General features: G+C 44.6%; 1 protein-coding gene across 2 annotated transcripts in view; it reads right to left on the bottom strand.

Moving 5' to 3' along the window:
• Positions 1-15,000, bottom strand: part of LOC147216716 (rho guanine nucleotide exchange factor TIAM1-like) — a 50,790-nt gene that overhangs the window by 21,814 nt on the left and 13,976 nt on the right. For both annotated transcript variants that reach the window (XM_086176942.1, XM_086176941.1), the window contains exons 2-10: positions 11,384-12,012; positions 10,288-10,568; positions 9,171-9,443; positions 8,861-9,086; positions 8,111-8,283; positions 7,104-7,328; positions 6,125-6,310; positions 2,921-3,067; positions 2,150-2,224 (exon numbers count right to left, since the gene is read on the bottom strand). In XM_086176942.1, the coding sequence (XP_086033068.1) occupies positions 2,150-2,224; positions 2,921-3,067; positions 6,125-6,310; positions 7,104-7,328; positions 8,111-8,283; positions 8,861-9,086; positions 9,171-9,443; positions 10,288-10,568; positions 11,384-12,005 (2,208 nt within the window). In that variant the 5' untranslated portion in view covers positions 12,006-12,012. The remainder of the gene's footprint in view (positions 1-2,149; positions 2,225-2,920; positions 3,068-6,124; positions 6,311-7,103; positions 7,329-8,110; positions 8,284-8,860; positions 9,087-9,170; positions 9,444-10,287; positions 10,569-11,383; positions 12,013-15,000) is intronic.

The raw sequence follows: 15,000 nt of genomic DNA on the forward strand, positions 1-15,000 counted from the left end.
TTCAGTCCCTATGTCCTCTATTGTAAGTCACTTTGGGTAAAAGCGTCTGCCAAATGCAATGTAATGTAATGTAATGTAAACTTAGCGGGAGGTGTTTGTGCCGCTGATAAGTCTTCGGGTTTAAACGTGTGTCATGGAATCGTCATATGTGTGTGAGTTCTGCTCATATTTGTAAACCATCGGCCCTCACACTGACCCCAGATAGCCGGGCATTCATATCAGCCTGTCATTCTGATACACTTTCCTCTCCCATTCCACCTTCCAGGGACTCCTTATCGCCTCCCATCGGGTGACAACATCCACACACCCATTTCTTCTTTCATTCCTCCATATCAGCCCTTCCCCAGCACTTATAATTGCCTCTCCTTCTGGCATCCCTGTACAGCTATCTGATCCTCATTCCATCATCCCCTTCCTCCCGATCATTCATTCACGCCGGATAATGCGCCGCCAGTCAATAATCTGGCAGAGGGGTTTCTGTTAGAATGAAGGTAGGTCTGGTTTGGCATGCACATATATTGACATTCACAGACTAACAAAAGACCAGGCAGCCCATAACTCATACCACCACCACCACCCCCCCCCGTTTCTCTGAGCTCCCCTGCCCTGCTCGGCACCATCTGGCTCCCCGCCTGGCCCATCTTAGATGCCTCTGCTGGGGGGCAGGGATCCTAGTCGACGCTCTAAAACTCTCCCTTTCTCTCTCTCGCTCTCTTCCTGGTTCGACATCCGTGGGATTCCCCAAATGAGACAATTATAAAGCCCGGAAAAAGCCTGTCAGATGGACTCATTTGTTAAAAAAAAAAAAAAAAAAAAAAAAAGGAAAAGAAATATATAAATCCTGCCGGATATCCCGAGTTGAGAATCACACATGTATGTTACTGATGCAGCATTTGTGTTGCTTCATCCAGCGTTCATCCGCTGACATTCCAAACCCTGACAGATGCAGATGTGTGTGGGTGGATGGAAATCAATCTCCCATGGTGCCACTGGGGGCCTCCGGAGTCAGAGGGGGTCAGCGCTGCAGAACTTGGTTCTAGCGGCTGAGCTCAGACCCCTCTCCGTGCACACCCTGCTGTATTTCAACTATTCTCATTAAATGTATATATATATATATATAGTCATATACAATTGTTATGAACTGTGACTAACCCACGGTAGCCTAGTGATGCCGGTGGACACGACAGATTTCCAGAATCCGATGTCGTGAAAACACCGAATCTGCTGGTAGGAAAGATCTGCATGCTTTGTTGAAACGTCAGAAAGCTAATCATCCAAAAATAAATTAAATTTAAATTAAATTTGTCTCGGCGGGATCGGTAGACGAAAGCCCTCCACCCACCAACCCCCCCTCACCCCCAGTCAGTGGTCCAAGACGCTGATGGAGTTATCGAATGCCCCGGGGCAAATAAAAGACAAAGTGGAAATCTGTCAGCAACAATCTGGAATCGGCGTTTGATGTGCTTGAAAGATGAATAAGAGGAGCTCCATTACTGCTTGCAGAGGCACAGAGAGGTCAGGTGGAAGATGGAAGTAAATAAAGAAAACAGAAACGGAGCAAAACAAGTACGACACGGCCTTGTGAAGGAAACGGTCCGTTAGGAGTAGATGCTTAGAGAGATGGTTTATCTTCCATTAATAAACTTTATCCTTTAATTCCATTAAAGAAGGAGAGATTCTTGTACTTTTGAAAGCCTGCAAAGAGCTCCAGTCCACGTTGTTCACCCAAGACAGACGAGGACATCTGATAACGGGAAAGAAGAAGCTTCAAAAGAGACTCGCTTGCGGATGCAGAGAAGTTCTGAGGTTTGTTTCTCCCCCAGCCAACCAACCAAAACGGATAAAAAAGGACCAGGAATAAGTAAAAGGAGGCGGAAAATCCTGTATCTTTGGGTATCCCATTTTTACAAGTACAAAGAATCATCAGATGCCCCGATAATTTTGATGTCGGCCATCGAAAAAGGCAAATGAGGGGATTCTTTGCAAGCCCAAAGTTACTGTGTAGTCTTAAACATTCACAGGAATCAGACCGCCAACCTCCCGATTGCGAGGACGGACGCTCTTGCAGCCGAGCCGCAGCCGACCCGCGCACGATATAAAAAGCGCTAATCATAATGATGACAGAGTCAGAAACTGCATTGGATCTTACAGATTTCTCGCTGGCAGAGTCTTCAAACAGCTGCTCTGGGGACGCTCTGACAGTTTCCATGCCATCAACAAATATCTGCAACACAAAGACAAGAACACTGCAACTGCATCCAGATCATGATAATGAGATAATGATATATATACACATATATCTATGTGTGTGTGTATATATATATATATATATATATATATTTATAAAGACAAATCTTCCAAGGTTTTGATTCACACAGGGCCAGGAAGATCACATGGTCTACGTAGGTCTACGTGGGTCAGTTGCGTTCATTATTCATTTTACTAACTTTCAGAACTTATATCTTACACCTGAAAAATAACACACAAATCTTATTATATTATGACAGCAATGTCTCAAAAACATGACTAATTTTACTGTTGAGACCATTTTCTACCATATTTCTATAATATTTGCCAATATTTAAGTTTAAATCATAAAGTTGTGACACAGCCAATTGAAGCAACCACTATCCAGTATATTATTGTAGCAAGTCACGAATGTTGGGGTTTATATTGATGCTTGTTTTCTGAGTGATTTTGGGGTTGCTGGGAAATTTGTGGGTGTATCTTGGGGGTGCAAGGAATCCTGTTTTTTTTTTTTTTTTTTTTTCCAGGAATTGAGGAGGAACAGTTAGTTGTTTTGCAGTCTTGTGCGGCGTGGCTGTGGCCAACAACAGCTATTGCTCATTAAACTGACTTTTTACCTTCAACCGGGTGTTTTCCCTGACAAAACCGCAACAATATGTGTTACTATAACAACCTGGTTAATTGGTGGATGCCCCTTGGCCTTCCTCTTGGAGTTGGTGTCCAAGCCCCAGAGCGAGGAGAAGCGACTGCGGCGTTTGCTGAAGGTACGAGGCACCGCTTGGCTCCGCCTCTTGCTGCCGCTTTCAGATCGAGCCGACACCTGTCGGGAAGATGGCGACATCATCCACGAGATCAAACATCCGGTGACGGGAATTCAAAGAAAACCCATCTATGTTGTAATATACATCTACGCAGATATGTCTTATCTATATGCAGATGAAAAATTTAAATATGCATATGATCACAAGCAACTTACACACGTCTATGATACATGTATCATGTTGAGCGATTACACGGTGCAGAAATATAAACATCATTTGACAAGCATGCACACACACACACACACACACACACACAGTTACAAACTGTACTGTGTGGATGCATGTCATGGTCAAAATTCAGAAGAAACACACATTCCTCTCGATGAGTGGCTCTTTTGAAGGAATACAGACTCACTATTTCATAATTTTGATTTCAGTTATAGATAGCCGCATATTATTTGGATGAAGGTACTTTATACTTCGCTGGACTGCGCAAATAGTGTTAAATATACTGCTCAAAAAAATAAAGGGAACACTTGAACAACACAATCACATTTTTTGTGAAATCAAACTGTCCACTTCGGAAGCAACACTGATACATTTTGACTTATTTTAAGGATTTTGCATCAAAGTTGGATTGGCCTCTAGTGTGTTTTTCCACTTTCATTTGGAGTGTGACTCCAAATCCAGACCTCCATGGGCTCATAAATTTGATTTCCATTGATCATTTTTGCGTGATTTTGTTTTTCAAAAAATGTAAAGAGTATTTCATAAGAATATTTAATTCATTTAGATCAAGGATGTGTAATTTTAGTGTTCCCTTTATTTTTTGGAGCGGTATATAAGGAGAAATACATGAATACTTTTGGACTTTCAAATAGTAACCCTTGATAGTAAAACAATAAAATAATTCCAACCTTTTGAATTGATTAAATGGGTTTACATTTAAAGAATCTATAGAGAGGATGCAGCCATTGTGACAGGGGTAGAAGTCAGAGAGGAGGAAATGTGAAGGGAGACGGTCGTGAAGAAAACAAGGAAGATAAGAGTGTGAGAGCGAGACAGAGGAAGTGAGGATGTGTGCAGTCGAAGGAAGGAGGTCAATGCAGAGAGTTAAGCCTGTTTGTGGGAAAGTGCCTCGGGGATGGCGGCATACTAACAGAGTTCATATTGATCCACCGATCACAAAAAAAAAAAAAGCACGATCTCTGATGCTGTTTGTGTGTTTGTGTGTTTGCGTGTGCGTTTGGTCTGATGGCCTCTTTGTATCAAACCGGTCCACAGAGATTCTTTCCGCTCTTTTCTTTCCACTGTGTTCTTTGTTTCTCGGACGGCGTCTTTCAGCGGCACGCCGAGCATTCAAGTCTATGATGCTTCTCAACCCCGGACCGTTTCGGAACGGCCGAGCACGACAGCTTGACGTAGCCGCGGGCTTTTACAGTCAGCAGCAGCACAGAACAAATTGGTGGAATACTTTGTTGTCATGTTTGTCACACGCGTACAGAATGTTAACGATGACAGGAATCTGGATGTTGTTGTCACATGGAGTGCCTCTATGTAGGTATTATAGTCCATGCAAAGATGGCAGACTCTAACATTTCTATCTCTCTCTCACAGACATAGTGTGCAACTGGTCTTAGGAGTAAAATAGGCAAAAATGTGACCCTGCTTTCTTTGATGTAATATCAGCTAGCTTCAAGTGGCACAGTGGTTAGCGCCTCTGCCTCAAAGCTAGAAGGTCCCTGGTTTGCCCAGTGGCGACTCTGAGATGAGGATAAATGGTAGAGACAATGAACGAATGAATAGTTTCTGGTGCAAAACTTGAATCTGTAAAACGTGAGATTAATACAGTCACATTGGAGATCGTCAAACGTCTCGCCTCATTGTGCGACATCAGCTCAACCCCTTTCCACTAACTCGCTCCTATCTCGATTGTGTTTTTGTACCGGGAGACACTGTGAGTTCTCGTGAGCCGGCGATGCCAAACACTCACATGATGTGGCACTAAAATGCAAGACATGCTCAACCCTGGGCGCCCGTCGCCATCACCTTTAACTCCGATTACATCGCGAGCATGGGACAGATGCAAAAAGACCACATGCCACCGCCTCAAGTTTCAAAACTGCAAAAACAGCGCGCTCACAAAGAAAGCTGTGTGAAATCAGAGATGAACCTGGCATTTTATGCAGGGAAAAAGGCACTTAAAGGTTCAGTCTGACTGTATATTAGCAGTAGATAGTTGGGGAATAAGGAGGGAAGGCGTCTACCAGTCAGTATGGGCATGAAGAACGTAACTTAAATAATCAAGATATTTCATAACCTAAAACCTTAATTGCACCCTTGTAGCTGTCAGGTTCACCACCAGTTACACATCTGCTCCTTTGCATTGTGGTTCTTGGCAAACAAACGAGAGCTGCCTTTAGCTGCGGGATTTGAGCAACACCTGTGCTAGCCCGAGGCCGCGGTCACACCTGGAATCCAATTAATATACCGGCACCGAGAGACACTCCATTAGGCCTTTATCCAGACTACATCAATAGTGTGTAAGGCCAATACCTTAGATAGTAGGTATTCTTCATTTAGCGTTCCACACCCTGCACACTCATGACAAACTATTACAGAATTTATCGGAGGTGTATTTTAACCTTGACCTGCAACTAATTACTGTCTATGAGCGTCTACACAAAAATTCATATTTTGCAGTCGCTTGGAGAGTTTGATTTATTCAGTCAGTTTAATGTCACATTAAGAAACGTGCCTTTTTTCCCCATGAGCTGAGCTGTCGGTTCTATGCTTAATGTAAGGATGATAGAATAAGACATTTGGATTTGAGCATAAATAACCTGAGTTGTGAGAACAATGCTAAATATATAGACGCATATAACGACACCACGGCTATCAAAAGGGATCAGGTTTGCTTCTATTTGGCTCCAAGTTACAAACCTTCAGCAGATTTCATGAAAATGAGTGACTTCTGTTTCAATCTAGCGATTGAAATAAAGAAAATATCTTAGGAAAGAGGCTGGTGAAAGAGAAAATAAAAGTCTCCGCCGAGGTAAAAATATGTGTGTGTGTGTGTAAGCCTTCGGGGGGGATACGGGCATTTGCAATCATACCAGCGCATGGAAGGAGGAGACGGAGAAAATGCCCAGGCGCCCCATGGCCAGCTTAGTGGGACGTGAAGCGAAGCCCAGCAGGCGTTTGGGGTTTGGGGGTTCGCTGCCCTGCAGGCTGGCAAGGTAGCAGCGACATCTGAACAGGTCCATGTGAAACCGCTCCAAATTCTGCTCCCACAGGAAGATCTGATGGAGGGAAGATATGAGGGCGTTTAAATTTTTTAATTATGCAACAAAGGGTCATTTGACTGATTGGACGGAGGAAAAAAAACGATGAGAATATACATGAAAGATATTTCTGTTTTGGATGATTTTCTGCCTGTTCCAGTGAGATGTGGGAGTGTTGAAGCCCCCATGCAGGGGTATTACTCATCAAACCAACCCCCACCAGTCAGCAACCTGCTGTGCCGCGTAAAGCGTATCACAGAAGAACACGAAGGATATGACACACACACACACAAATACACACAGGCAAACACACACAAACACACACATGCATACACTTGAAAGAATTAAATCCCTCACATCTCTGTTAGTGGCTTTTGCTGTCTTGAAAAAACAAATCAATACTCAGCAATATGCAGAATAGTCTAAAATATAAAGTATATATAGTACAAAATACACACACACACACACACACATATATGCATATCTACAAAATTTTGTTTGAATTCATCCAATCTCATTTTTAAATATTGTTTTGAAAGGTAAATGTGATTGTCTTGTCATAAACTGAGCATGGTCGACAATACCTACCTGACTAACACACACACACACACACACACACACACACACGCTCACACACACACACACACACACACACACTTGTACATTCTTATGCAATCTCTGTATACAGTATATTGCAATTACAAGATTCAGCAACAACTCATGACACTAATAATTCTAAAAAATCACAAAATTACCAAAAACATTAAAAATAGCCCATGTTGATGATGATGTTGATGATGAAAACTCATACCTGCTCGAGTATCGTCTTTCTTTTCTTTGCATCCGTAACAGTCGACAGCTGCATGTCTCCCATCTTCTTCATCTTTTCATCCATGTCAATCTTCTGCTCCAGCTTGCGGATCTCCGTCCTCAGCAGTCGCACCGTGTCCTCCCTGTGGTGCTGCCGGGCGAGAGCGGCGGCACACGCCGAGTGGATCGCCGTGATCCAGTTCTCCAGTTCCGTCTGGCCCGACGTCTGCCGGGAGAAAGGGTGAAAGAGACGGTGGAACCGGGGAAATGAAGATAAAGCGGATGATGGCGGTTCTAATATCAACGTCGGTTCAACACTAATCTTTTCATTGAGTGAATGTCACTGTGGACGGCTGACATTCTTATAAATAGACACATTTTAATGATAGACAATGGTCGCCGTGTTGGATAACTGTCAAAGTGTGACAGTGTGCCCTTTAAACATGTCATAAGAACAAACACTCGGACGCAGGGCCTTATCTTCCGCGTGCGGCTAAATGTCATGTTCCTCAGGCCCGGGGGAAATCACTTTCCTCCTATTCTCATCAATCATTGTCCTTTACCCACATCCTGAATATATGTTGTCCTAAATATCAATTTAGAATTGCCGTTTCCTACCAAAAGGGTATTTAAGTACACTGCTCAAAAAACTAAAGGGAACACTTAAAAAACACATCCTAGATCTAAATGAATGAAATATTCTTATGAAATACTTTGCTCTTTACACAGTTGAATGTGCTGACAACAAAATCACACAAAAATGATCAATGGAAATCAATTGTATCAACCCATGGAGGTCTGGATGAGGAATCACACTCAAAATTAAAGTGTAAAAACAAACTCCAGGCTGATCCAACTTTGATGTAATGTCCTTAAAACAAGTCAAAATGAATCTGTGTTGCTTCCTGAGTGGACACTATGATTTCACAGAAGTGTGATTGCCTTGGAGTTACATTGTGTTGTTCAAGTGTTCCCTATATTTTTTTGAGCAGTATAGTTTTCTCTCACCTGGAAGAGGAAAGCATCTCCCACTGAGTTGCTGAGGCAGAAGACAAAGTCTTTCTTGGGATGTTCAGGTACGGCCTGGACGATGCTGTTCTCCACCCACAGGGCATGTTTAGGAATGCTGTTGTGGTCGATTCCTGAGCGACAGTCTGACTCGTACAGGAAGAGGGTGCAGCCTTGACAACGGAGGAAAAAAAGAAGAGGACGGAGGAAAAGCGTGCATTATTTCAGTTATCAAATATACAGTTTTTAGCCGGATTGCATTACCGCATGGCTACAACAGTGAGTTCAATGCAATTAAAAAAAAAAAAAAATCAACCCAAATACAACAAGTTTGAATTTAATATCTAAATAGAAATAGGAAATTCAATAATAGGTCCACGGGGCTTATTATGTGTTTGAATATATCATCTGAGTTGAGCAAACGCTAGTAGGGGATAGGATCTATTTATTTTCAAGGAGAGCGAGAGTGAGGATCAAGAGGGTGAAATTGGATTACACATTGATGCTGATGCATTAAATTAAACCGCGATGAAGCACAGGGGTGGAAATGTGGGGACGGAGAGTGGAGATACGAGGAGGTGGCAGAGGTGACGATCAAATGCGCGGTCAGTTCTTGACATTCATTGTTGTTTATATTCACCCGCTGGGAAATATAACTAGGTTTAGTTGACGGGGAGCGGCTCATTGAGCCGCCGCTCTTTACACTGTTTATAAATATCTTTTACGGGAGAGCGGGAATTCGTGCAACACCTTTGAGCGACACCCAGTATTGTTTCCACTTGCGTCTCGTTGCAGGCTCCACTTTCTTGTTTTTCTTGTGAACCAAAAAGTTCTTGACGGCCAGCGCCCCCGCTTTCCGGACGGTTCCCTGCGAGGAGCCGGCGTCCGATGGGTAAGCGCTGCTCAGCGTGCCGCTGCTCCGCTCGTCACTCACAGCGGAGCCGGCCTCCTCCAGGCAGTCCTGGCCTTTATTTGTCTAAAAACAAAGAAATATGAGATGAGAAAAACACTTTCTATCAGACGTCAGTATTTACATACACACACGGGTAAAGAGACAAACCCAGATTTGATTGTCCAGCTCCTTCCGGAAGTTCTCGTAAACTCCTCCCCTACTTCCTTCGCCACTTCTGCTCTCTCCTCCGCCCGCGCTGCTGCTGCCGCTGTCGCTGCCGTTGAACACCATGCTCTCGGTCGCCGAGTAAACCGAGAAAGACGCCGACATGGCCTTGCACCGCCGCGACACCAGATCTCCGTCACCATCGATCTCCGCGGCGACGCCGTCGATGCCGCTATCGCCGTATTCGCTTCCCTCGCCGAGAACGCCCGAGATGTCCTGTCGGCCAGAAAAACACAATCGGACCAGATTCACACGCGGTAGGAACGGACACATTTTAACACTTTTGAAATTGCGTGAACAGCCGGCCAACCAGGAAGGATTAACTCTACTGGAAGAAACGCTAACTGGCAGCCCGGGCCTTCAAGGGTGTTTGATTGCGTACATACGTGTTGGGATGTATGTAGATGTGTGTGTGCGAGTGTGTGTTTCTGCTGTGCGAAAGGGGTTTCACTTTGAATAAGCGGTTCTCTGTGCTTTTACACTTCTTTCGCCGAAGCGAGACTCCCTCTGTTCTTTTTCCCTCTTTGTTTGGTCTGTTGTCGGTCTATTTATATCCCGTCTAACAACCCCCTCAGCCTGGCAAATGAATTTATAATAAGCACTCAGGGTGCTCTTCAATCCAAGGGTGCTCAGGGGTTCTGGGAACGAGTTGAAAGAAATGCCCCGGTTAACTATTTAGTCTCTTATTTCAGTATTACACGACAAGGGAGTTATTCTTTATTCTACTGGAGTATTTCTTCGATAATCTATTAACTAATCGCTCGCTGACATTCCGGTGATTTTTACATGAGAACTGAAATGGTTTACCCATCCTAAACTTGCATTATGACAAACATATACATACTTGGAATTGCACATTATGTTGATAATATGTTAATAACTCCTATCAAAACAATAATTTCTGTCAGGGCGTGGTCGTCCATCACGGCGCAACGTACCCCGACGTACCACACTGACCACTACATGCGTTGTACTCCAAGATAAAAAATAATGTGTTTGTGTATATTGAAATGTGTATTTATTTACACGCTCCTGCACCGGAGTGTAAGTAATATCCCACCTGTGTAGTTTGCGCCCGGCGTCCTTGGAAAACAGGGCACGGTGCCGCCGGAATGCCGAGCCCTGCCAAACCCTCAGAAAGGCAGTGGGAGCGTCTGCAAGGGAGCGTGAACGCCCCGTACCCACTGCCATCCTCCTCGGTGGGAGACATCAGCCCCTCCTCGCCGTCTCCGTCGCACTCGCCTTCTCTCCGGTTCTTACTGTGGCGGCTCCTTTGCCCCCTGAGGCCGGGGCTCTGTCGGCTACACAGATGGTCCAGAGATGATGCCCTTTCAGCTGAGCCTGAAATATACACAGGTGGTTATTGCAGCGCAGGCGGCGTCCACATTTGTGTGTGTGTGTGTGTGTGTGTCAGCAAGAGGTAAGGCAGCTCATACACTATTCTGATTGCTGCCAGACACTTGCTGATTTCTTGCCACATTTGACAAGCAAATTAACCCTGAATGTGTGTACTTGTGTGAGTCTCTATGATCTTGTGATTGTGCCTGTGTGAGTGTGTGTGTGCGTATGCACGTACATTTGCATGTGCATGTGCATGTCTGTGCCTTCCTCCACACATATTAAATTCTAGGCAGGCCGGTTACCAACTGAAGGATCAGGCAGTTCTTGGTCCTTCAGTTGCTCGGCTGCTACACGCCGCTGAGCTGAACTCCAGCATTTCCTGCACGGTTAAGCTCACAATCCTGCCATCAGCTGGTGATTAACTGTCAGCCGGTAGACTTTCCCAAATCGTGTTGAGTGTCTGCAATTTTTTCTCACCTTCCTGCCCCTCATCGTCTCTGTAAAGTGGATCAAATCAAGCAGACACTCCTGCATACAGGCGCAGCTATAAGTATAATGTATACGGTCATTTTTCCCCCTTTATCACGTGTTTTTCTGAACGGACAGTTATAACTGCACCTTCCTTGATTCAAGACAGTGAATGCAGCGCCAGCTATTATTTCATCCTATCCATGCTAAACTACCTTTGCGTCATATTACTCAGGGTTGAAAAATGTCCTTTTGAATTAATACATCGGAGGAAATACAACATGATTTCCGTCAGCTCACGAAACTGTCGAGCCAATGTGCTCGCTGGCACTTTTACCGACCCTTACCTGTATTGCCTCTCGGCGGTGTGAACGGCTCCTCCTCCTCTTCACCTCCATCAATCATTTCCTCAGTGCTGGTCAGGTGTTCTTGGCTCAGATCAGACAAAGAGAACTCCAGGCTGTCCTCTCTCCACATGTCCGCCGACTTTGACCGTTTCTTTTTAAAACCGCTCCCGTCGGCCATTTGGAGATATCTTTCCTCGGCCGTGTCTCCGTCTCCCTCGCCCATGGAGTCTTTGTCGAGAGCAACGGCGTCCGCCTCCGAGGTTTCGGGAGTCGGTGTGGCCAAGGGATCGTCGTCGTGCTGATAGGACTCCGGCCTCATTGTCATAGCAACACGCTGTGTCCAGTGAGGGTTAATGCCAAAGTCTTCAAATGCATCTGGCGCATTGAAAGGCTCCAGTCCGTTCTCCGCTAAGGATTGTGGGATGCTGGGGGTGCTGGAGGAACGGGTGGAGGTTTCAGAGTTCCTGTGTTCCTGTTTCACCGACGAAAAGTGCCGAGAGCGTCGGGTGATCGGGTGCTTGCCGGAGAGACGGAGGGAGGAGGAGGTGTGCTTCCGGGAGAGATGCCCCTTCACATCGCGGCTGAAACCACTTTCCCCATTTTGACTTTCCACGTTTCCCATGATTCAACTGCGGATTAAGAAAAAAGACGGGGTTGGGGAGGGAGCGGGTCAGCTGAACATCCACGATATGATGATTATCTCATCTCAAACCTGCAGCTTTGCAAATGTCAAGCAGAGACTTGACGAGACTTCAAGTGTTATTTGAAAGCATCAAATTGAGGCTTAAATAAAGCCTAAATGAGAACAAATATTATATTTACGTCATTGATTTCGGCAACTGACGGCTGATTTTGTGAGACAGCGAGAATAATTTTGGCTGCTTATTCATTAAACACCGACAACACACTGGAGCAACGAAACCTTCATGAGTAGGCGCAGTGTGACGGGAGAATTGTTGAGCATAAATCTACTCCGAATCCCATTCAACTTTGCCCAAAGAAAAAAATGCAGTCGTAAATGATCACCTTATATTATCATTACAGACTGTGATGGAGGGCGGTATACTAAATTGTATGTATTTTAATGCAACCTTCAGTCTAAACAAGTCGCCCGTTTTTACATTGATATTTCCCGTGTGAGATTGATATGGATTATCTATATAACAACACCATGAATAATTCATAATCCTGAAGAAATGTCAATGATCGCAAAATCTATCCGGGCTTCTGCGTTATCTGAGCGCAGAGAGCTGCTGAGGTAAGTACTGTCAGACCAGTTGGAGCTCAGTGAGTCACACATCATCCAACCCACACCATCAGGTTCACAGTGTGGGCAAGGATGGAGCGAGAAACCCTTCTGTCCCTTGTACGGACAAAAGAATCCTCTCTAATTAAGAGCACTCCGAAGCAAAACCTCTAAAGGGGATGAAAAAAAAAAGACTTTTTTGGGTCGTCGCGGTGATTAATAGATGTAGAATTCACCTGTGGTAAATTAGCTGCTTCACAGACAGCTCCAGCTCAGGTCGGTGTCATATTTCATCAACCGCGCAGTCCCGTGCACGTCCTCTGACGGCGGTGTCAGTCTGGGCCCCCGGAGGAACCAGAAGTGTTTTGGTGAATCTCGCTCAACTTCAAAGTGACCTCGTGTGTCAAACGCACACAGAGGAGAAGAGAGAGAGAGGAAGGTACTTCTTAAATTACTAGACAGGATTGGCCAGGTACAGCACATAAAATGAAGCAAAACTTGAAAAGAAATGCGTGAAGGGCTTCAGAATGGAGAGCCGGAGGATGACGGACAGTATAATGGATGAAAGGGAATAAAGAACGCCGTGGTCAGTATGCATGGAATAAAGATAATGAAGAAAGGCGAGCGAAAACAAGCGCGCGTCGAAATGAAAAATACGCACAAATCGTCAGACGTGTTGTCTCGGAAAGATTAAAATCCTCAAATGAAATGTCTTTTACCCTGAATCTCAGTGCCAAACTGCAACCACACGGACGTGTGCAGACACGAAAACAACAGTTTGGGGAAACACCCCGTGCCTCCCTGCAGACAAAGAGCCGCACGCACAAACACAAACACACACACACATTCACACAACGTTTGTAAAATGACAGTAACTGAAAGCAGCCACGGAGCCTGATTTTCTGCTCAAGACTCAATTAAATGATCTCTTCCAACAAAACCAGCCCTGAGCAGCTTACAGTAGACCATGATTTCCATAATTTGCTGTGTAAAGTAGAGGAATGTGTTAGCATACTTGCGTTCAACCAGATGGAAATTTGGTTCGTATGTAGAACATGTCAGATTGGACTCTACAGATCCTTCACAGAACCTTCTCTCACCAACAATTTTTTTTTTTTGAGATTCTCCCTGATTTTCCTCTGAATCCAAAATATGCGTATGGCAAAAATGGCCCGCGTAATTTTCTGCTTAAAACTAAAAAATTGCTTCAAAAAAAATCTAAAGAATTGAATTAAAGATTCTCACACTAATAGAAGAAATGCATCAATTCAAAGCAACAACAACAATTACCGACGACAATTAACAACAATTTCATTTTTCCCTGATGGAAGAAATCGAAGTTGTATTATTCGTCCATTCCGGTGCCTTCGTGAGTGTCCTGTCTGTTCCAGATTTGTCTGAAATTCAACTAATTCTGACGCGCAGTTGTACACTGTATATCACCACCAGAGAAAAATAGACGGAGTGCGATGCATTCATACGAGCACACAATGCAACGTAAGCAAAACCTGAACCTTACGCCCACACTTTTTTCCCGCTACAATCGGGAAAACTCAGAGCGTCGCCATGTCCTCTGGTCCATCTGCGAAAAATGTGCGACTGATGCCAAATAAGTTGATAAGCAGGTAAAGGGGCTCCTTCATCCACGGTATTCAGGACGAGATCCCTTCCACGACCTGAAACTGAGACCCGTTTGTTTCCAGTGTTTGTTAAATGCAGTATGCAAACAGAAGGTGGAGGAGTTCCCAACCATTTCTGGGGCGGTTGACTCTTAGTTGAACAGAGGCAGGTTGTTTTACCAGAGGTAGACAAACAGGAATGGTTGGCGTTTATTGCTGAATATCTGCATGGATACGACTTCATTTATTCAATGGGATTTCTGATGGTGCGTTTGATAAGTGAAATCCCTCCTCTGCACCGCTTATCTCTCCTCCATCAGATCAAGCCTGATGAGGATTAGAAACATCCCAACCAAGGAAACAGACACACGCACCTATTACCGTGACAACACTCACCAGACTCGGGATACGTGTTTGGTCGCGGGTCTGGTCCTTTACATATAGAATCATTGAAATTAGTCAGAGATGGGAGAGGGCGGAGCCTTGTTGTTTTTTTTTTTTAAATAAGCGCAAATGGATTCTTCAACCAGGTCATCTATTAGACCCGCTGCATGTCTGCTTGCTTTTCTGAGTGAGTTCGGTGCAGCTACGGTGAAAAACACACAAGCCGAACAAACAAAGCAATTCTGTCTGACACAACACGGGGGAAATCAAACCATTACCTTTCCTCTGGCAGTGTAAGCTAAAATGTTTTGTCTCTTTGTCTTCCCTCTTCCTGTGCCCTGCAGCAAGGCACGGCGGAGGAAGAGGGA

This window comes from Fistularia commersonii, chromosome 29, assembly GCF_037954325.1.
Source record: "Fistularia commersonii isolate RoL2024-O1a breed Wild chromosome 29, RoL_Fcom_v1.0, whole genome shotgun sequence".
In the NCBI taxonomy this organism is placed as follows: Eukaryota; Metazoa; Chordata; class Actinopteri; order Syngnathiformes; family Fistulariidae; genus Fistularia; species Fistularia commersonii.